Source organism: Agelaius phoeniceus, chromosome 3, assembly GCF_051311805.1.
Source record: "Agelaius phoeniceus isolate bAgePho1 chromosome 3, bAgePho1.hap1, whole genome shotgun sequence".
Classification (NCBI taxonomy): Eukaryota; Metazoa; Chordata; class Aves; order Passeriformes; family Icteridae; genus Agelaius; species Agelaius phoeniceus.
In genome coordinates, this window is record NC_135267.1 from 95,504,492 (window position 1) to 95,528,942 (window position 24,451).

Sequence of the window (24,451 nt, forward strand, 5' to 3'; positions counted from 1 at the left end):
ACCCACAGTGAAGCTTCACTCATCTTATACAGAGAATTATCACTCAAGAAGTTGATTCCTATATATAATTTGCATTTCTACAGTGGAATTGATAAGCTGCCAAAATTAATTCTACTATCTTTTTTCTGGTTTTAATAATTTCATTTTTAAAAGGAAAGCTCACCATAACCACTGCAATTTTCCACATATTCACATGAAATACCAGTGTTGAACCCAACACCAGCTAAAGAAAGGAGTAAGTTTTAACTCAGAACCAAATACTACAAACTCCTTTATAACTGCAATGAAATAAATGTTATTACTAATTGAACTAGAAAGATATCACACAAAAACCAGGGCTGTGATATACTCTTACTTCTACAACGTAGTTTGTGTTTGATATCATTTCTGTCGTATGTTGGCATTTAAAACACGTGCAAGAGTGGCCACTTTTTTCACTGCTATTTATTGCAGCAAATCTCTCTTAGAAGTCATACATAATGAAAATTAATCTTTAAAGGTGTGATCCTGCTAAAGCATTCAGAACATTTCATTCCAATCACTGGAATGGCTAAAAATGGTGATGTTACTTGCATACTTTATCTTTTTTCAGGGCTGGTTCTATTCACAGCAATCAAACTGTGATCACCAGCTCTTCAAGATGTAAAATATTTCCTCTTATTCACACCCTTTTTCCAAATTGTCCTAGGATTCTACCAATTTTAAAGAGAGAATTAATGCAGAAAATGACTCAATTCAATACTAATAAGCAACTCAGACAGCCCCAAGGGACTTCTGACAGGCAAACTAAAATTTTGATAATGAACTGTTTTTCTATTGAAACAAACAAAGCTGTATTCTTTCACTGTGAACCTCATCTTTGTTTAACTGAATTAAATTTTTCAGCCAAGATTTCACTCACATAACAAGAAGTGACTCCCTTTCTAGTTTCTTTGGTAAACCATTACTTCTTTAATTATTATCAACCTTGTTCCAGTGTGATAAATTGCTAATTACTTAATACCCTAATCAGCGTTCATTCTTTGCACAGATAAACTGTGACAGCGCCATTAATTTAAATAGTAATTTCACTTAATGGCCAGAACGGCACACCAGATTTTTATGCAGCATTTTCTGAAGACTGCATCCATCACTGCAATATTCTGACATAAAGATGTCTGACGTGCACTAACTCACTTAGGGAGAGCAGATGTTGCAGAGCAGAGTTTGGTAGTAATTCCCAGAGTGCATCACTTCAGCATGAATGAGCTGCAAAGGCAGAGGTAGACAATCTTCTGAAACTGCATTGCATAGCCTCTGACCTTTCCTTAATTTATCACATGTAGCACTTGACTCCTGAACCTTGACACCTCAAATGTACAATTTTAAATATGCTCCAAGAAAAACAAAATAGGACCATGTAATATTGATGGATTGATTTGCCTTCTAAAAATTGCTTTATTCAATTGCCTAAGGATCCAGAAATTCCTATAAACCCTTGCTGAATCCCGTAAAACATCAAAATGTAAACTATTTGTTTGTAACTCAGTTGGAATGTGTGTGTCATATTTTATATATTTGTTTCATAGGCACGTAATGCATTATAGCAAAAAGAAAATCCATGGGCTGGAAAAGACACTTCCTGCTAAAACTGATTTCTGTCAACAACTATTTCATGTTCATCCCCAGAAACTGAAAAAAATTTATAAACCTAGCTGAGTGATGAATTACTAATTTAGTAAATCTGCAAAACCAATGCTTTCAAAAGGGAAAAAATGAGTATTAAAAGGCTTAGCCTTTGGAGCCAGAATAGAGGATCAACAAAATACAGAGCCAGTGTACATTGCAAACTACTCCAAAAATCCTTGGCTTACATGCGGGTATTGCCACTATTACAGATCAGGAACCACAACAGTACAAAGCATCATCTTTCATGAGTCTGGGATGTCAGTACAGTGGCATTAAAAGGAAAAAAAAAAAAAAGAAAAGACAGTGAGAGAGAAAATCCAAGAGTGGTTTTAGCTGACATTATCCTTTATAGCCAGAAATAGAGAACTTTGGATAATCACACTGCAGCAGTGGGGCTCAGGATGTGCCTGTTCACCAATGCCAGCCTTTGCCAGTAGATGTCTCTATGGTCACCCCACTAAATAAGGCCAACGAGGGGCTGAAAAGGAAACCTAAGAAAAGAGAAATTAATAAATAAAGAGAAAAAAAGTAATGTGGGATGGATGAAAAATCTCTTTTTGCAAGGTAGACTCTCTGAAAAAGGTATGTAATGGCAAGTGAAAAAATTCTATGATTCAAGCTCTTAAACCAACATTCAGCTTAAACCTGGATCTAGATTCAGCAAAAAGACACTGATTTTGAACTGGACATGCAACAAAATGAGATTGTGTACAGGGCTTGCACTTCTAGTGAACAAGTTTTTCTCTTATGCTTTTTTTGGAAGGACTTAAAGCTCTCAAACAGAAGCTTTAAATTGTCACTAGATTTTTAGCTATGGCATTCATTGCCAAGTGCAAAACAGTGCTTCAGAAGCAATTCAGCTTTTGCATAAAACCACCCCTGTTACCTCTTCTCCTTCCAGACAATGAGATCAGCCTTCCAATTACCATATTCTTGCAAAATTCTACTTATCCATTTGCCAATGATAAGTAAATTATGTTTTTGTGTAAGAGCATTTTTTCCATTAGAATAATTACAATAATTAGGATAGGAAGCAGGTAGATTTTTATGCCCGGCTTGTGCATTTTCGTGATGTATTTAGCAAGGCTGAATTACTCCAAGAAATTAAGCAAAAACCAATTGAGCATGATCTATATGATATGATAAGAAACCACAATCTATTCTATGCTTAATGCAAAAGAATACGATCTCTTTTCAACTGTGGTGCTAATTCATCTTTCAAACCTGTATTTGTGTTCAGCTGTGTGCTGGCTCACAGCATAAAGTCCTCACAGAAAACCCGTAAGCAATGAAAAAAGCCACTGTTTTCTTTTTCAATGGCCAAAAAACTGTCATCCCAACCCATTCTTGGGAAAAATAGTGTAAATGATTGAGCGTTATAGGCTAAACACATTTTTAAAAGAGAGATATAAAGGTTTTTTAAATATATCTATTTAAGGGAAAAAAAACCTGTTAAGAATACATATATACTGAAATGAAGAACATAACTTTCATCCCAAGATACCTGTATTACACTCCTACACAACTCATCTGCCCAGAGAGAGCAGTAAAAACATAAACGCTACCCCAGCAGTTCTGTTCCAACAGCATCTGTTAATTCACTCCATTTATAAAATACATATTGACAAAGACAACTGAACTGGGACCAGAGAGATTTGATTTGGTGTGAGAAAGTCAATTCAATGTGATTTTGTTAAAGGGCTCCTGCAGGCAAATAAAAGAGTTTAAGTAATAAAGTACATAAAGAGATGTTTTATGAGCCAGCCCCGTCTTGTGGCAGCCGCACAATGCAGGGCTATGCAAGAGGGCCTTGCTCAGAGCTGGTATTGAGAGCATGCATGCGGTAGATCAGGCACAATTAGGGATCATAATGAGAGGGAGCTAAAATCATGCAAGCAGTGCTGCTCACAGCTCACACCAGGAGTTGTCAGTGGAGGGGAAGGATAGCATGGAAACCACAGAAACCATGGCAATACTCATCTGATTACCTCATCTGGACAGTCAGCACCCAACGAGGGTGTTCCTACTACCAGAGCCACTGAAGGATCCAGGGAATACAAAAAACTAGCTGAAGACAGAGCTTATTTTTTGGAGAAAGGAGGAGTTCAGCCTTCAGATCTGGATTCTTAGTTATATGTTAAGATTCCTGGTTGTACAACTAAGAGGCTCAAACTGGCACACACCATCACTTAGCTTTGTACACCAAGCAAAGCTGGGTACTAAACCTTCATTATTTCTCTATTTTGAAATCAGACTCCCTTTTCACACCACAATAGTTTCTGAAGTCTTTTTGTCAGGCTGAGAAAGCCTAAGGCTGATGGGATATAATTTGTCTAATAACTGTGGAAAGAAAGGACACATGAAAATATCTGAATAGGTTTTCTAATAATACCTCCAATGTCTGTCCTCAGATAGTCGCAAAGTGTTTTATAAGGAAGTAGGGTTTGGATTGTACCTCTAAATGATAGAGTAATTTCCTATAATTTCCAAGAAATTAATGGGATACACCAGATGAACTAGTGAGCAGTGCTGGGGATTAATTTTTTGTTAACTTTAAACTACAGCAGGTTTAGCCCCATGTGAGGGATGAACACAAGAGAGTGACATAGACCACCAAGCAGACACCATTGCAATCTTCAGTTTCCAGGTGACTAATCCCACATTTCCAGAGCAAATGGAAAATCCCTGCACTGGGATACATGGTGGCACAAGGTGGTCAGTCTAACCTCACTGAGGGCACCAGTCCTGTTTCCTCACTTGCACAAGGAAAGATCATTCACTCCTTTTGAACTGTCTGGTTTCTTCAGCCCCTGCAGCTTTTGCACAAAGGCAAAGAAGGTTACTGCAAGCTCAGCATTTTGGAGTATAGCAAAATAGGTGACTAAAGTGCAACAACATTTTAACAAATTGGCACACACACTTCAAACCTGAGTGTGTCACTTCTGAATGGCTGGTGTCACAAGAGATTCAAAAAGATGAAGAGCTTTTTCTTGAGGACTTATCACTTACCTGTAAGAGGTCTGTATGCAGTCCCTTCCTTTTCATCACCACAACAGACTGAGTCCATGCTTATGACCCTTCCACCACAGCACTGCTGATTGAAACTGTCATGCAGGGATCCACCACAGCAGATTTGATTGCCCGATGTGGAGTAAGGCATTCCGTGGCAGCAGGAATCACCAATTCCAACTGAAACTCTGTTTTCCTCTTCATTAGGGCAGCATACTTCTCCTGTCAATATAAGGATACAATTAAAGATTTTATCCATTTACAGCCCTTGAAATTCCTGAGAGCCTTTCATTAGATAGCAACAAATCTGGATTCACACAGCTTCATGTACAGAACTCTCCAGGTGAAAGCACAGAATCACTTGGTGGTTTAGGATGCTATAAAAGTATTATATTAATTTGTAATAATGATTAAAGAAATGTGTATTTATTAATTCAGGTCAAGACTCTGTAAGATATCAAAAGATAAGCATGACAGAGACAAAGCTGAGAAGAACAATGTCTGTGCATATGACAATTATGCAAATAAAAACTTTTTGCAATTGCAGTTACACAGTAAAGAGAGTACACTCTTGCTGTGTTTAACAGAACCATCAGGCTACTTATTCTTTGAAAAAAAAATTCCTTGTCTCCTTCAAAATCATTCCAAACTTGTCTTGATGAATCAATTCACAATGCTTAAAGCATTTTTCATGTTTGAGTGTCGCTCAGGACTTCATCTCACAGAGAATTTAAGGATTAAACTCACTTTAAAAATTAAATACCACCATCACAATTGGTGGGCTTGGCTGCAACTTAAGCAAAATCATCAGCTTTTGCAGGAAAAGACTGTAGGATAAGACAGTCAACGAGACTGACACTGTAATGGTGGGGTGGGGTGGACTGGAATAAGCTGTGGGCTAAGAACAAAGCACATAGTGTTATAAAGGATACAAAAATGTTGATAAATGGTAATATTTTTCATTCATTAGTGTCTGCTAGTGAATCCAATTGAGGTGATCCAGTGTTCTAATATTTTTATATTATTTTTCTGTGTTGCAGTGTTTTCTGTGGCTCAAATGTCATTAGGAAGGAAGAATGGTTTTGTTTTGCTATTGAAGATGGATAGTAGAGTTGAATGAAGTATTTTGATTCCTGAATGTTAATCAAAGAAATGTGTTTTGATTTTTAAAACTCATTCTTCTCATTTAAAGCAATATCTCAAGTTTTTTTCTTATGAAAGGTTGGGAATTAAAAGACAGAGAGTTCCAAACTCAATGCAGCTTTTGTCAGAAATAACCATGTGCTGAGATTGTAAAAGATGAGGGAGAACAGTGTTTTCCTTTCTCCCCACGTTCCTTGCCAAAGAGGTGCCTGGGTGGTAGTAACATTATTTGTTCTGCCTCCCATCTTAGTTCTGGGATGGATGTTTGCACTTCTTTGTGCACTAGTGTTTCAGAAACTGAGATTCTGCCTTCCTAATTTGTAATCTTCATGCCTCCAGCCCGGTATGCTTCAGCACATCCCAAGCTATTGAGCTGGCCAAACAACATCTGGGAAATATGTATGCTTATATCCTGTAAAAATAACTTTATCAAATAAAGTCAATAATAACTAAAAAAAAGATGAGAACAAATTTTTAGAGTATAATAGATACAATCCATCTAGGTACTTCATCATATTTTCCTGCATTCCTCGGAAGCTAATTTAGCTGCTACACAGAGAAAGTATTAAAACACAGACTGTTGCTTACATCTATTGGAAATAAAACTATTTTTTTAAAGAACTATTAGACATAAGACACAAAGGATCAGTAACCTTCTCATTAACCTCTCAAAATGGGTTCCATTCCAAGCTAGGTTTGAAAACGTTCTCCCTCTGAAAACTACTATGCAGTCTTACCAGTTAATTGTTATCCTTATCAAAGAATGACCCACATTAACATTTAGCTTGAGGTTATTAGCATATTTATAAAAATAAAAAAGAAAAAAGTGACCAACAGTGTTCATGTTGCTGCCCTTTAGAGTATAGAAAAATAATGCAGCAAGTATACTTAGAAAATTTGTTTAAAATCATGTTCAAACATTCACTGTTTCATGCTTGTGGACTGCTGACTGAACAAGAACTACTTTCAGATATAAGACATTTTGTTCCACTGTGCTTTTCTTTCTTGATGTAAACAACATTAAGCTAGTTAACATAGACCACTGGATGGGGACAGAGGTCACAGTATAATCTCTCCATTTCAGTACACTGAGATTAATGAGGTCAGCAAAATACACTTCTCTGGTTCTTCCATGTGACAGAACTTTTCTGATGACATCATGGAAGGCATTCTAATATTGTGATATATTAATTACTTTTCAAAAGATCAGAACTTGGGATGTGCCGAACGTGTTGGCAAAATGTCAAGCATTTCTGAGCCTACGGAATGTGTGCTAGCTCGTCAGTAATGGAAGCATTTTAGCTCCTGACCTGACAATTGCCTACAAAGAGTTATATGCTCTAAACACTGGCCCCATGAAAGGGATCTCTCCTCCCCCTTTTCCTCCTTTTCCTATCAACAATGACCTCCCAGCAAACTGGAAAACCAAACTCTGGACAGTAATGCAGAAACACAGTTTTTGGCAAACTTCCCAAATCACTCTGAGAATAAGAAAAGGATAAATTACCATCAAAGTTAATGCACGTGGGAGGCATGCTTTGATCTGTAACAGTGGAAACAAAGAGTAGACAATGTAGAAACAAGTAGAAGTGATGTCATCCACAGTATCAACACAAAGGCTAACAATTGTTCTACAACTGAAATGGCTATGGAAAATCATGTGGGGTCAAGTCAAGCAGAGAACTAAACTTCACCACTAAATTGCCTGATGGTGTTCCTATTAAGGAGAACTGCCCTCCCCATTATGCGGCACTTACTGCAATTAAGTATAGTTTTGCACAAATTAGTTCTCAGGGAAATGACCCAATCATCAGGTTTCATCAATTAAGCCTTTCTTGTACAAACAGAGTGTACCGTGTTTAGAAGGGAAAGTGAGTGCAATTTCCTTTGCACTGAGCACAAATCTCAAAGACATCTATAAATCTTGATAAATCTCACATTTATTGTTTTCATTCTCCTTGATTTAACAAATAAATCAACTTTGTTGTTTTATTTCATTCAAGCAGTGGAAAGGAGTTGTCTCTTACCTACTAAAACTCTGGTGTAATAACCACCACAGCACTGATGTTTTGGTTGCACAGCATGTATCTGCCCACCACAGCAAACCCCTGGTGAATTAAGAATAAATGGAATGTACTTGTCCTCACAGCATTGGAAGCCAGGTTTATTGTCGTGCAGAATCCCATTACAACATACCTAGAAGTAGTAAAAAAAATGAAAAAGAAAAAAAAAAGAAGATCAGTAAGAAGGCAGTATCTGTTAAATTGCACATAATGTGTTGTCTGGCAAAACAATGTATATGAAAACATGTATCCTAGTGCAGACACTAATAGGACGGCAGTCAAATAAAATGTAACTTGGCTAAAATTCTGTGCCCTCCAGCATTATCAGACTTCAATAAACTACTGTGTATCTGACAGAATGCTGCTATTCTGTGGCCTTCAACCATACTGCACCTTAATAAAATAGTCCATTAATATGAATCATCTTCACATGCCTTGCAGGCTGTTTGAGTCTCTCAGTGTGGAGTAGATTGCAATGTGGATTTAGTCTACCATCACCTGACCCTTCTTTTTCTTCCCAATTCTTGTTTATTTTTTTTTTTTTTTATTTATGATGAAACCCTTACAACTAAAAAAAAGTATTTCCCAATATGAGCTTTTGGGTTTTCATTCACATAAAAATAAGTGGAATTATCTTCTTATAGCACATTATGACTATAGTTCTTCAGAGAATGTGATCTCAAGAGAATAGTGTTTATATAAGGACTTTTTTTTCAGAATAAAATTTATATGGAAATGAATTTTGAAAAGGCCTTTTAACTGTGGACTTCTTTCTAGGTGGTGTCGAGAAAATTATATGCTTGAACAATCAAATATTTATTTGTACACTTACTCCTGTGTCAGTGGAGTGGCACACTGAATACCCAGCAAATCATACAGCACAGTTAGTAGAATAACCATAAAAATGGTAAACTTGGAACCTACAGCCAGTGCAACTTATATCAGCTTCTTCCAGCTAGACATGAAATGGAGTTGGCAGGAGAGCAGAGATGTTAGAGCAGAGTTCCTCCTTTGTTTTCTTTTGAAATGGACCTCTTCCACTACTGACTTTTACCATGTCCTCAATCAGGTTGGCTTAGCAACAAAGAAAGACAGTGTTCCTCTGAAGGATCTTTTGTTTACCTAAGTACTTTAACTATTACTTGAGAAAAAAACTTGTAGAAATGTATATTAATAAGCTCAGGGCATATCTTTTGTGTTATAATTATAATGTTAATAAAAAAGAATACAAACAAAAATATTGATTTTCTGATGTCATAAACTCTCTTTGACTTCAGAAGGATGATGCTTTGTTTTGTTCACTTTTAAATGACCATTATTCCATGACTCTTGGGAATATTAGGTTAGGTTCTGAATTTACAAGTTACAGTACATAAAAATAGGTAACTCACAATTAACATCAGGTAGGACAGAGGAGGTTCCTGTTTCCTCATTATATTTTTAGGTTTTATAACTTTATATGCTTTGAATTGTGACACTGTTTTCTGCTTTTCCAATGCACTTTCTCCTTCAGCATCTATTTTAGACTACCAATGTAGCTGAATTTCATAATTTTCAGGAATTTTGGATCTCTGTAGGCACTATTATATTATTTTGCTGTCCATTTTGTCACTGGTAATATAACCCAATCTATGAATTTCCTTAACCTACTGTTCTTTCTTCCAGATCATTAGATAAGATGTCAAATAAAACTCTGCTTTAGAACTCTCTCTGCTTCCTAGCTTTTGGATATTTTGCAATGATTGGCATGCACTCCAGGCTGTTTTTCTTAATTTACAATTGGCTCCAAAGAAATCTGAAAGTTTACCTGGTCTCTCTGTATTTCCAAGTGGCTAAAAAGCATTCTTAAAACCAGAAACCCAAGTCCTATTGGGCCACTTTGCTCAGAATAGGTCACCTTTAGCAAAGGTTCTTGACATTTGTAAAAATGCCCTCTGTCTTGTCCATTTTACTGCAACCTGAGCTTGAGACAGCAGCCAGAAATTCTATACCTGCCTACATGAAAGGAAGCCAAACACATGTTCCTTGGGCATTCTTGGTCCCAATTTGTGCCCCTTGGGATTGTCTGGTGTCTCCCTCTGTGATCTGTCTGGCCCAATACCAGCTCTTCTTTTCATGGATTTCATTTGTCATCCCATTTTTCATTCTTTTTACTGATGGCCACCACTCAAATTTCACCTTAACACTGTCTTTCCACCTTTCAGATAAAGAAAGGTGCACATCTTTGGCTTTATCCAGGCTCAAATGCTTGAGGAGCCAATTTATTTTCCATGAGATGCTTCCAGTTTTAAGAAATGCCACTTGCCCTTTCAATCCTCTGTAGAAAGGGCTGCTCTGCATACCAACACCAGCAGGGCCATTTTAGTACTAACTCTACAGCATTCAGTTTGAAACACTGCTTATAAGATTGTGTTGTTGTTATTATTATTATTATTGATGTCTCTCCTTTTCCTCCTCAATTCCTGCACAAAATCCCCAGCTGTACATCCAGATGCGTTACAAAAGTTTCAGTAGCTACTTTCTCTTGTTAAAAATACATAAGATCCTCAGTATTTCTCAACAACCTATGGACAGTTTCCAAAGAGGGGCCCAGTCAGTTCTAGAACACATTCAGACTCTCATCTGGCATTACCAACTGATATAGTCAGTGCTATTATTACGTAGTTTCATAACATCCTCTGCAGTCAGCTGTAAATTGTTAAAGAACACTTTTTTGGCAGTCCTCTAGAGACAGTCTCTATTTGCATCGATAGGCAGCCCAAGGATTCTGCATTATCAATCCATAAAAAGCCCCAAAACCATTCAAGTAATGCTAAAATTGCATGACAGAAAAAGAAGAAAAGCAGATGGATTGAAAGTTACACTGGCAAAAGGTTATTATGAGCTCATCCTCTTACATCTAAATGCGACAGCCCCAAATGGGTGGTGTTATCCTGCACATGGAAGCAGAAGCCCTGGAGTGAACAAATACAGTGCCACCAGCATTTTAGGCAGGTTGGAGATCTCACTCTTGTAAAGAAGATTGAATGCTCAACACACTCTTGGTAACCAGAAGATCTTTACTATCTGTGGAGATGATACAAGATGTTCATCCTTAGCTGTCGCAGGAGCCCGTAAAAACATCAGCAACTTCACAAAGTAACTCACAAATCAATCCTGTCATCCTCTTCCCACCCAAGCACACAGAGGGACTGTGATGCAGGAGCACAGGGACTGGGAAGGGTTGGGCACAAAGGAAGGCTTATTATGATGCCTGAGAAAGGCCCAGTCAGCCATGACACTAGCACAGAGTACTAGATATCAAATCTGGCAGGCAGGATTACACAATATTGTAACAATTTTTTAAAATACTCCGAACTTATCTAAGCAACTCTCTTCTAATTACAATTGTGTCATCCCTGATCCCTCTGCTTACTGAAGACTTTGCTGAAGGATATTATCTGGCCTTATGGACACATGCCAGTTGAGCTAAGACTGATTTACTCAAATAAACAGATGTGCTAGGCAGCCATGTTTATCCTTCTTGTCAAACGCTTGCTGCCAGGGCCACTTTGTGAAATAGCAATTCACAAAACACTCTCAGGAATTCCTATTAGCTACAGGAGTTCATTAAAAATTTCTGCCTGTGGAGCAAACACCAGAGTAATGATTGACCCATCATGTTCTCATGTGAGAGGGAATATTTTAAATTAGCAAGGCTCATTCTTTTTTTTACTTAAATTATCTCTGAATCTACACAGACACCCTTTTCAGCTAAGTATACTCACTCAGGCATTTCTTTTCTCAAACTGTTGTTCTCTTTTGGTAATTGATACAGACTTAGATCTAAAATCCATGAGCAGAAATTATTGTTATTCTCTTACAAATCGTTATATATTATCTTCCTAAAATGAGTTTCATTTCCTGTCTTTCAGGTGTGTTACAACAAGAAGTGTAATATTTTTAAAGGTTCTCTATGCCTGAAAGAACTTGAAAAGAATTTGCACAATATTAGTAACATTAATAGTAAATTTTGCATAAATATTGATGGGATACCCTTCACCAGTGTCAAGATGTGTTATGTTTCACTGCTGACAGCTTTTGAGGCTGGCTATCAAGCCACTGTTTTACTCCTCCTGTCCTTAAAAAAAGAGTCCTGCTGGTGTTTTTAATAAATGGCACATTAATTACAATAGTAAAGGGGTAAGCCTGTACTTCCTACTAATGTCAGTTTTGTTTGATTAGTTCATTAACTACAGATTTATATAGCTTGTTGCACTTGAAAATAAAAAGTGCTAAAGCTGTATTAACACCTTCAGTCAGGACCCTTTTAACCACTGATGCTCAGACTCACGATGCAAAGGAAGCAGAGATAATTAGCCCTTATGCCACTCCTTTAATTACATTTTTATTGTACCTGTCTCATTATTTTCAGAGTTCACCTCAGGATGTCAGCAAAAACAGATGCACAGTTTGGTAGCTCCATGGTTAATAGAGGAATGCCTTTCCTATTGATACTGAGATTATGTTACCTGATGGGTGAAACTCAGGCAACACTCCCTTGTTAATTGAAGTACCTCTGCAAACCTCATGGTCATGAGACTTCACATATGGGTAGAGTTATGGATCACATCTTACTGAAAACATCTAGAGAAAGACTGACAATTTTGGCAACTTGGGAATACTCAAGCAGCACAGTTTGTCATTGTAAAAGGTCCACAGGACATAGGGACCCTCCTGGCAGCAGAAAAAATTCAACATCAGAGTGTATTCTCAGTTCTTCTGAAAAAATACATACACAAAAATATTTCTAAATTCTTTCTGTGTTCAAGGAATAAATCCATGCAAGTCTTATTAAACACCAGGGTAAGGATACTAGGACCAACAATGTTGCTTTAATTAAAATAACAAAGAAGCCTAACATTGAAGCAGAAAACTGGATAAGATAACTAGAAAGAAGATAACTAGGAAGAAGTAGGGATCTGATGCAAAGATTATTTAGGATGGGATGAATGTTTGGTCTTCACTGGTCCTAATATCAGTGCATGTGCCTATGAATGTGCATGTACACATGTCCCTTGCAGTGGAAAGGTCACTTGCCCTTTTAGAGATTCCCCAGGTGGCTCAGAGCGAGGTGGTTTATTTGCAGAGCACAGTCCCAAGCAGAGGATCTGCTCTATCCTGGATCCCAAGTGCAGAGCACACACAGCAGGGCAGCCAGGCTGCTTCCCACTGCCTTTCTCACAGAGCTGCACAACATGGCTGAACCCAGCTCAGCCAGTGCTGGATGAAGAGTCCCCGCATCCCACTCTGCTGCACATGACAATACACCCTGGTATTTCTTTTACTGGAGTGGATTAAATTTTGGAGATCTCTTATGTAGCTGAATCATAACAAATCCCTCTTTTTCTGCAGTGCCTTACAATAGCAAGCTGATGATGCCAAATGTAATCCATAAATCCATAAGGAAAGATTAATAAATAACCATAGACATATCTCGAAATAATTTTGCATAAAAGGCCTGGTTTTCCATCACTTTATACTCATTATTTCAAGAAAATTGTAAGAGGGAAATTAGATCCAGATTTTGTCTTGTAAACAAGGTGCAATAGATGACTCAAGCAAAAGTGAGAACTCCACAACCTATTTGTCTATTTCTATACAACTGCCTGCTTTTGCTGACCAGTCTATTATCAAAAAACTTGCTTATTATTCTGGATCTGAATATTACTAAAGCTGCTCAGCATTTAATTCTCAGTAGCATCTCTTCACATTTGGCAGTACGATATATGGTGAATAGCTGAGGTTGGATGGGACTTTAAGCAACCTGGTCTAGTGGAAGGTGTGCCTGCCCATGGCAGGGGGTTGGAATGAGATGGACTTTAAAATCCCTTCCAACCCAAACCATTTTGTGGTTCTGTGAAGTGCTCCTGGCACTGGGATAAGAAGCTTTTGGAACAAGTGCACACTCGTCAGTGTTGCCTTTCGTTGCTGTCCAGCAGACTGTCAAATCCAAGGACAACAAACACCAGCATAAAGCCTGACAGTGACTTCTATAAAAATATTAGAGAAGGCTGCCACTGTCTTATGTTGTCCCTATCACAGACTTGAGTTTAAAAAGCACAAAAGGCACTAAGAGCTCTGTAGATGTCTCTTACAGACATTTTGGATGGCTAGTGTAGATACATGTAGCAAACCAGATAAAGCACTGGGAGGGGAATTTTAATTAACTCACCCACAAAAATTACCTCCATGTCATTTTATGTATGAGTGCTTCAGTTTCCTGTGGACTTTCCAGTCATTTATTATATATCCATTGCTTAACAAATAGCACTCACTCCTAACCACAGTCTTGGAGAATACAGAGAGACCATTAGAACAACGTAATGCAAAATTAATTAGAAAAAATTAGAAAGCCAGGAAGCCATAAAAATAAATGAACACTTTCCAAGCTCAAATTTACCATAAATGTATGAAGACTGAAAAAAAAAATGAAGAGGAAAACTTCTATAACTAATTTAATACTAATTTAATTCATGCACATGCCAAGATGTAGTAAAAGTCTACCATGCCAGAAACCTGAAATAAATAATTTTACCTTTTAGAAAAAAGGCCTGCCCATAATTCTCTTGCAAGATTTCAGAAATACTTATATTTAATACAGTAGTGTTTTCAAGGGAATTCAAAAGCTAAAGCCATGTTGGCTGGAATAATTTATATTTTTATTTGAACCCCTCAAATAACTCACTCCCTTAATTACTGTCTTGTCTGACAGGGAATCTTGTGAATACATACTGTTTGCTTTAGTCACAGAACACGTGATGATGTCTTTGACAAATAGAGACACTATTTCATGACATTAAATCTTACTTTCAAACTAAGAGCTTTCTACCTCATTTGTCAATAAAAACCATTACAGACTCCTGCTATGCTATTGATCCTACTCCTAAACAGGAACTCATATGAAGATTAATCTGAAAATAGCCATAATTTAAAAATGCCTCTGACAAATCACAATAGATCCTATTCAGAGTTGCTCATCATTGTCATGTAACAGTTACCCACTTGAAGCTGAATCTAAATAGATTTTGTCTACCGAAGAATCTGGCCATTAAACATTTAGCCAAGGAATAACTTAAGAGGGGGAAGAAAAAAACCCAGAAAACCATGTTAATAACCACCATTTGCCATGCAAGATTTGAGGAATAATTCCTCACACAGAGAGAAACACAGAGAGAAACAGAGAGATTTGCTAGCATTTTTCAAATTCTTCATACACCTAGAAATTTCCTGTGGCCTTTTAGTGGTCAAGTGCAATGTCTTTATGCTAAAGTTGCCATATGAACTACCACGTATTCACAGGGGTTGCCCTGTCCCAGGTACAGAATCCAGCACTTTCCCTTGTTAAACTTCATAAGGTTGGTGGTTGCCCATCTCTCTTAATTTGTTGAGGTCTCTTTACAGGGCCCCTCTGCCTTTGAAAGAGTCAACAGCTCCTCTCAATTTGGTGCCAACTGGCCCAAGTAAGATGCAAAAATACATACTGAGATCTATGTGTATCCACTATGTAATTTGTCACAATGGGACTGTGTTGGGGGACTCAAGAGGTGGCACGCCTCAAACTTCATTATCCATGGCTTGTATGATTTACTTGGGAACACCTATACAGCCTGAATTCTTGGGATGAACATTGCACTACACACATGAAGCAAAGCTTTCTGAAAGGAAGAAACTTCAGGAGTTTGATGTTGTGAAGTGAGGTGGTCCTTGTAGTGGTTAGGAAACTAAAGTCCCCATCCAGACCTGCAACATATTTGAAGTGTTTTTGAAACACAGGTTCCGGCTTAGCTTCCTGTGCAAGGAATTCAGTTTACATGTGTTAAAATGACTTCTACCCTCAACCAGCATGTTATAAATGAAAGCAATTTGGAGATTCACTTCAACACTGCACCAAACCAAAGTGTAAATGAACACATTCATAAATGCTTACCAATTCATTTCTCTTAAAAGGAAAAATAAAGTCAACAAACAAAGACTTAACAGAATCACTCATCATCAGCTGATTCATGCACAGCTCTCCTTGTAATAAGCTCAAATATCTATAGTTGATTTTAAAGAGCTTCAAGTTATCTATCAGAGTCTTGATTTTAAAGCATCAAAAGAAGCAAACGCTCCACTTCCTTTTCTCTGATAACTAGAGGTTTGGTGTACACATCTCTTCCTAAAAATAATATTTTCATTATGTAAGTAACTTAAGAATATAGAAGTACCTCCGACTCTGGATGATAACACACTTCTCCACAGATATTTTCATCCTTTTTACATTCTAATGAGATGCACATTCTACTACTTTTGCTGCTCCTTGGAATTTTCAATGAAGTACACTTCTGCCACACTTTACGTAGGAGTTCATATCCCAGGATAATGCCATTTGGCTGTCCTGGTGATGCCCAGTTGATTTGAAGGGATCTGCAATAAGAAAATCAACATCTGTTCAACGTTTGGATGTATTTATGCCTCTGTAGCTACTTACATTAAATGATTAGCAGTTCCTTTTTACACTAGTTCACATGGAGTGAAACATTTTGAAGTTTCTAAAATGTTCTTCTTTATAACAAATTCCACAGATCAAAGGTCTAAAAGTTTCTAAAAAGTGTCAATATCTGCTAGTACTCCATGAAAACTAATCACACACAACCAAAGTCCTTAAATGTTGCTGTTTAAATGACATCTCGTTCCCACTTCTAGAAACTTATGTGTAGTAAACTATCTAGCGTTTTACTCTTCTCATTTCATAACTCCTTTCCCTCTGTGCCTTTGCCAGTGCAGCTGACTTACACTGTGTTCAGCCATCACTTAGAGCAGGCTTGTATTTATCTTGCCTTTCCCTTGTTTAAAAAAAAAAAAAGAAAAGGATGTTGCTTTGAGATGTATTTTTCAGTGTCGAATTAGAAGTTATTACAGCATCACTAAGCACTAGTTCCCTTCTGTACTTAAATCTTTTGACTGACATTAAATTAAAAGTAAGAAATGGAAGTGTTTATCACGACTAAGACTCAAGACTTCTTACTGAGTGCAAAAGTATCACTGCAGCAGCCTGCAAAGACTGACTGTAAAACAAAATCCTGTAGCTGATTCCAGATTTGATATCAGACCATCATCAGTTTCAGGAAAAAAATCTCTTAAGGGCTATTAAATCATGCTCAGCTGCAGCATGACTATCACTACTAAAAATGTGCAGATAATTCCTTGAAAAACTCACTTAGGACTATGATAAATAAAATTTTTTAAAAAAAAGAAAAGGGACTTTTGAAACAAAAATACAATTTTTCTACTGATATTTCAAATGAGCACTTCATTTCTCATATAATCACTGTGGAGTCTTGCATAAGACACAAATTCCTTTCACTCTATAGATCAATCTACATGTAGATCAACAGGAGGACTGACAACACGGCATAGTTAGGCTCCAAGTACCTCTTTTTAATCTTCATGTCCCGATTACACAGTCACTGTCAGAATGCCAGTGACATCAGAAATTAGCATTAATTTAAAGTGAAAATGCTACAGTGAAACAACAGCTGCTGAGATAAACTTCGACATCTTAACAGAATAAAAATAAGTGAACTATTATTTCACTTGCTTGAGGTATAAACAGAGAAACACACACTGCAATAAGGCTTTGCAGGCCAGGAATTAATGTCACCTATGAGGGAATAAATTCACAAGTGGCTTGTAGAGTTGCCATTATCATTCCAAGGTCTTAATCTGAATCGTAGATTTAATTCCATATTCCATCCATTGCTCTTTTGCATTCTCTACCTATTCTACCACATACACATGATCACACACACAAATACACTCATCCATTTTAAATAGTGTTACACTTAAAAACAGAAAAGCAGGAAAATATATTGTATAAACTTCAGGAAAAAACGGTAAAAAGAAAAGGAAAAGAAGGGCAGTACTTTAACCTTTATAAATGCCATTGTAACTCTCTCCTGTTCTTTGCACAGAATAGATCACAGGAGCAAAGAAAGCATTCCCAGTCTTAATTTTGAATGATTTGCTTTCTGCAAGTTTCATTCAGACCCTCATGAGTATATTTTCAGAGTATTGTGCCAGTTTTTTGCGGTTTTTCAAGTCATATTTCTCCCAAATATAATTTAAAATTAGGCCCAAGAATGAACACAATGAGTTAAACATTTTGCCTTTTCTGCAGAGCTCAGTATGTACTTCCTTTCTTTAACAAGAAATCACTTTATTATTATTGGAGTGGACACAGCCTGATATAAAGAAAAACTGCAGCTGAACAAGGAAATTGTGTGGAATTCACTGACCAGTACTAGAGAGGTAAGGCTCAGCATGACCTTCCAGAACAGGCTCATAGACAAGCAGACTCTTTCACAATTTTATGGGTGTTTTAGTAATGTCTACACCTTCTGATGCTTGCCACCCACGGCAAAGTGTGGCAACACAGCAAGAGCAGGGCACAGCTCAGTTTAAAAAATAACGGCAGGGTTTTCATGGTACTGCAGAGGCTTTTTGACATCCCCCATCTGAAGGCTGAGCTGAAAATCTCCTTGAGCAGGTGCAGATTTAATGGGACACGATGGGCGCGTTAGTGCGCAGGCAGCTGTGTTGTGTGTGGTGCATCTGACACAGCTGCAGGAAGGCGGGCACAGAGCCTGCCTGTCCTGTCTGCTACCCAGCCACTCCCTGTGGGATACACTGGAGTTGTGCCTACCCTGGGAAGCGCCCATAGCCTGGCCTGCAGAAGCAGACTCACAAATTGTAGGCATAGACAAAAACGGGCAGCACCCCAGAGGTGGGGTATAACCCCTGTCTGCCCAGACAACACTCCAAGTGTGTGCCATTTATGGGAGTTCCTATGCTGGATGAGTCCCACTGCTGCCACTGAGGGGAAAACACTGACACAGGCAAGGCAGCCTAGCCGGGTTCACAGAAACAATCTGCTTCAGACTACAAGTCCACTAAAGCACTTTCAGGAGAGAAAGAACAATTTCAAACTGATCCAGGAAAGTATATTTGCTTTTGGGAAGGAGAGCAAAATAAATTTGACTCAAGAATGTCAAGACAATTATTTTTTACATTTTTAGGTAGATTTTTTTTTTTTAATCCATGAAAAATAACAGCATTTTTTAATTTTGATAATGCTTCAGATATATTTTGATAAAACAGAGTTTGGAAATAAACTTCTGGGGTTTCCCTGCTTCATCACCAGCTGCAAGTGCCCATAAGGCAGAAAAGAACTCCTGATTTTAATTTTTTTTTCTCAATACAGTAGTAAAGGTTAAACAATGATGCTTTTTGACTTCAGAATCTTGATAATGAATGTTCCATTAGTCTCATCACATGCAGGAGTTAAATTCAAAAAAATCAAAGATTTAATGACTTTACTTTTTAGGAGCTGGAAGTAAAAAAAAAAAAAAATCACAAGATTCACCTGACAGTCTTAAGATAGGGGACACTGCTATTATTAATGACTAGTGGGTAAAATATTTCCCTCATCAGGAGATCACACATACTGAGCAACTGCTGCAGCACTATTGCACAGGAGTTAAGTAGCTGTTGCATGGTGGATGCAGGGCTGACATAATTAGAGAAGGCAGTATGGCACACTCTAGACACTCTGATAAATGGCATCATGCCTCTCCTGTTGCTACAAACTTTCTGGAGAAACCTTTCAGTGCTTTGTGTTCCCCATGACTAGAGTAGGGAGAGCAATCAGGTGTCTTCTGGCTCTCTGACCATTTTTCCAGTATGGAAAATCAGACTCTCTGGTCTTTAGTTCCCAATATTCCCTTGCTGAAATCTGCACTACATTTTCTCACCTTCCATTTGTCCAGCAATGACAAAGGTTTTTTAACACGGCACAGCAGTTAGAGACTTTCATATTTGACTTCCTTGAGAACTCATGAGCAGATACCATAATCCCAAGAATTTGTTGCTATGTTTTATCCATTTTTTCCATTTATCCATTTTTGTTTTGTCCATTTTTTAAAAATCTTTTTTACTATCGTGTTCATTTGAAATAATTCCTGCTGCTCATTCACCCACAAACAGCAACAGATATAGTAACCTTCCAAAGTGCCATGACACTGAACACCAAGGCAAAGAATTCACCCAACTTTCCTCCCATGGCCTTATCTTCTTTGAGCTTTCCATCACACCCTGACCAGGGTTTCCAGTTCTCCCCTCTCTTCAAAAACCTGTGAGGGATTTTCCCTAGATCGCCTAGATTAGGCCATGGTGTTTTCTGAGCCATCAACCTTTGAATTAGGCACGGAACAGAACTGCTGTATTACAAGGAAAAAGAGAAAGAAGAAGAGTGTTTTAAAGTGGAATGAACTACTTTCCAACACACCATGAGAACTGAATCCACGACCCAAACTTTCAGTCAGTATCCACATGTATTCAGTACTCAGAAAACTTTCTAAACTGTGCAATAAAATACAATACTTGTCTACAGAGTCAAACCCTGAGGTCCTAATTAAAAACAAAACAAACCAAAAGTGTATCTGATTTCAGTGGCATTTGTTTCTACCTAAACATGGTCAATGCAACCTCTCCCCCCAAAAAACCCTAAATGCAGGCAAGAAACACAGCAAAGCAGAACCTGACTTAGGACTCCAGGATTGGGTGCCACACTGTTTTCTATTTGAAGTTTGGCATTATAAAATAATTATATCAGGACTGTGACCTTTTGTGCCAAGTTTCAGCCTGAAGCTGAGTTATTAAGTGTAAGGGGTGGAAAAGTAAGGTATTTATTATGGCTCTGGTGGTATAACCTTCATTAGAACAGTGTGGATGGAGCTGCTATCAGAAAGACTTCTAAGTTGGTGGTGAAATTATAATTTCTGTCATGTAACACCTTGAGGCAAATTTTAAAACAATTATTTGTGAATGCCACAAAGACATTATCCTACAGCATGCTTATCAATAATACAGCCCCCCAAACTGATTCAGAAGAGGGAAAACATCATGATTCCAATTAAGGACAATAAACTGCACAGGCTTTATTATATCTCAGATATCCCATGAGCCTATACTCTAGAAATGCCTTTTTTTGCTCTCTGATGATAGATATGTATTAAAATGTCCTCTTGTCCACATAAACTGGGGTATTTTTTGCCCAAGCTTTTTCTTTACAGAGGATGAACAAACAAAATTCATATTCAGCCCAGCACCTGCCAAGGCTGTCAGCTGTAGTGTTTGTCATATTTCAATCAAAGCTGAAGCCAGCCAGTCATTTTTATACTGCACAATCCCTACATACTCGAGGACCAGAATTAATGAATTAGCTATTGATTAAATTCCACTCTAGCAAATCCACCGTGGCAAATAAATGAACTACCCGGGGCACATGTAGGCCACGGCCAGACATGTCCGGGCAATCGATCAGTAGTTAGTATTCTTTTGGGATATAAGAACAGCTGATGATAATATGACATGTAGGAAAAGGCAGTGTAGAAACAGAGTCTGTTTCTGGCTGAGCAGATTATAAAGTAGGAAGGCATTTTTGATCCTTTTGCATTCATGTGTTATGACATATTTAGTCTATATATAATAGCAGCAACATGCATAAGTGTTTGCAGTACAGACAATACAGACAAAGGCATACATAAGTTAAAGCCAAGGGCAAAAGATGAGACCCTGAATTGGGTTCTTATCATCAAACAAGCTTTGACTGTATCTATATGTGTGACAGAAAAATAGCAAGCTTAATTTCACCCTTATACAGAGACAAATGCTCAATTCAAGCAAAACATACAAATAGCAAACAAGAAGCTGAAGTCCTAAAGAGACTGGAGTAGCAACTCCATTCTGTTGGCCATTTCTGAAGGCTCAGATGTTAGATACTAGTTATTTTCAAAAGATTTGTTTTTCTTTTGATGACTGAAATGCTGCTAATGAGCATACTCCACCAGAAGAGGAAAATCACAGGAGCAGTAACACAAACACAGGAGGTTAACTGCTTTACTGTTGGGGTAATTTTGAAAAATGTGTGTGCAAGTTGAGTTTTATATTGTCTTTGGAAGATGTTAACTCCCAAAGAATCACTGTATAAGCTACTATTTGGCTGCTTCTAAGCAAACTGCACTGCAAATTTGATGCTCCCCTTACAATTGAGAAGTTTGCCCATGCCCATGTGGATGTAGTGGACAGGCAGTTTGCAAACAGTGGTTCAAGGAGACATAGATATGCATGCCTTTTCAGATAGCTTACTAATTCTTACTGCTGTGATAGGTGACTTTTTTTTAACCCAGAATTATTCTAAGTTTCCATTATCAGCATCGCATTGCTCCCTGAACATTAATCTTCCTCTTCTTAACTGACAGCAGAATGTGATAATTTTCATTCCACTACACTTCTTCTCCTAACTATTCCACTAATGCCTTATTTATTATCACAGCACAGTGATACCCAAATGGGTATGTACAATCAACCAAGGGTGAGACTTCTTTGATTGATCTTTCAGTGAAAAAGCTCCAAGACCGAAGATAACAACCACTAAAAACCTTTTCAAAGTGCATACTGAATTCTTTCATGCACCTTATTCAATTTTGAGAAGACAACTTTACATTCTGGTCCCCGTTCTCACTAGAAATGTCCCTGATACATGAAAGCCACCTATAGCACAGTACCTTGAGCCAATTATGTGAATAATGGGTGCTGACAGCTGCTTTGGCTCATCTTCCACAGTGGTGATCTGGGTCCCATTGCTCCTCACGCAGGCATACACTGTGCAGGCTTCAATCTGATGGAGAGGAACAGGATGTTCACATATTCAGCTGCAGAAATTTTTCAGCTCCACTACTTGTTTAGACTTTCTTTACACCGAAGATATAATTCTTTCCTATTTAAGAGATTCCATACAGCCAGGAAAATACTGCAGCTTTGAGATAAGTACATCTGCCAAAGATTTACTGCACTGTATCACATTTTCCCACACCGTTTTCAAAAGAAGGGTATGTAGAGCCCTCTGGCACTAATTGCTGTTTGCTATTAAATTATCACCAAAAGAGTTGCAGTGAACTTGTTTGTCTGCATGTATATGTAGACCCCAGTATGCAATTCTGAAAAATTTCAGTATGCAATACTGAAAAAAATGTGCTTTCATTTGAGGCCTTGAGTAATCTTTCTATTCCTACTATATATTCTGACATAAAAATAAAAATAATTTTTCCTTAGCGTGTTCTACTCCTTCATGTCTATTTTGTAAATTAAAAGTAAGAAATGCAAATAGAAATTATGCAATTTTTTATGAAAACATGTCACAGAAATAAACTGATATTCCTTCAATTCTTGGGATTAAACTAAGAAAAGTGAAATAGGTAGTGAAGGATCATAACATTGTTTCTGTATTGTCAACAGGGAACTTACTTCAAATAAAAAAAGCATGAAAATGAAAAATAATGCAGTAAGATTACCAGTGAGATGCACACGCATCCAAGATAATATTGTTTGCAGGAAAAGAAGAAAAAGAATCAAAAGGAAAAAAAAAGTAAAGGCATCTTATTTTGGTTTTACCAATCACATTGATGCAGATATAAATACTAGCACAGCAGAAGAGAAGAATAATTAACATCTCAAGCAACAGAAGGTGGCCATGGTAAATTAATATAGAGGGTCTATAAGTGAGGCAGTACACTGAATTTGCATTGTTATTGAGAAAAGACAAACGTGTTTCCAAGTGGCATTCAGAAAGTCATATGTGTATTCATGGATGGAGGTTTGCTGCTTCAGAGGGGCTGGAACATGGAAATCTGTTACAGTGTGCCTGTTACTGTGATGTTTATTTATGGCATGGAGTAACCGGCTGCAAATTTTCAAAATTAAGTATACATGGTACTACTAAGTTTATCTCATATATAATAATGTAAACCAAACCTTCATGAAATAGACAAGAATGGTTACAATTAAGTGTCAAAATCCATTTCTTGAAGAGATTAATACAAAGCCAGGACAGAAAGATTCATTTCTTTATTATTTTTATTATTATGTTTCTGCCCATGTTATTTTGCCTTTCACTAGATATGTGACTAGTAAGGCAAAGAGAGAGAAAGGGAAAAGCAAAGAAAAAATGTTGCACATATTAAGACCATAAAAAGTACTGTGATGATTTCAGAGATCAGCTCTGCTGCCTCCTCAAAACGATAAGGAAAAAAAAAATTGATAATGGGGTGTCAAATGCCACATCATTATTTCACTGTAAGATATATCATGCGTGCCTGATGTTTCTTAAACAATTGCAATTTTCTTTTAATGAGTAGGAGTAGAATCTTTGCCTCTTTGTAATATATGTTGGGGCTTTGCTAATGCTGAAGCACAGAGCATTTAAGGAAAAGTAAATGGAGTTTTGACACTTTAAAAAAGGAGATAATGGAAATTTGTGATGAAAAGTGTACACAAACCAAAATATGCTAAAAAGAAATATATTCCTTGTATGGATATGCACACAAGCATCAGTGCAAACACATCTCCATGGGTATAAAGAAATTTACAGAACAGTATTTTTCTTGGAAATCCAAGTAGAATTAAATAAGTAAAATTAAAGTACGTCA

General features: G+C 37.4%; 1 protein-coding gene across 10 annotated transcripts in view; it reads right to left on the bottom strand.

Moving 5' to 3' along the window:
* The window catches only part of USH2A (usherin), a 373,658-nt gene that overhangs the window by 86,048 nt on the left and 263,159 nt on the right, over positions 1–24,451 (bottom strand). For all 10 annotated transcript variants that reach the window (XR_013181496.1, XM_077175908.1, XM_077175909.1 and 7 more), the window contains 4 exons: positions 22,532–22,644; positions 16,133–16,331; positions 7,848–8,016; positions 4,678–4,899 (listed from right to left, as the gene is read on the bottom strand). Coding sequence is in view for 9 of the 10 variants with exons in the window: in XM_077175908.1 (XP_077032023.1) it covers positions 4,678–4,899; positions 7,848–8,016; positions 16,133–16,331; positions 22,532–22,644 (703 nt within the window). In the remaining variant the exon portion in view is untranslated. The remainder of the gene's footprint in view (positions 1–4,677; positions 4,900–7,847; positions 8,017–16,132; positions 16,332–22,531; positions 22,645–24,451) is intronic.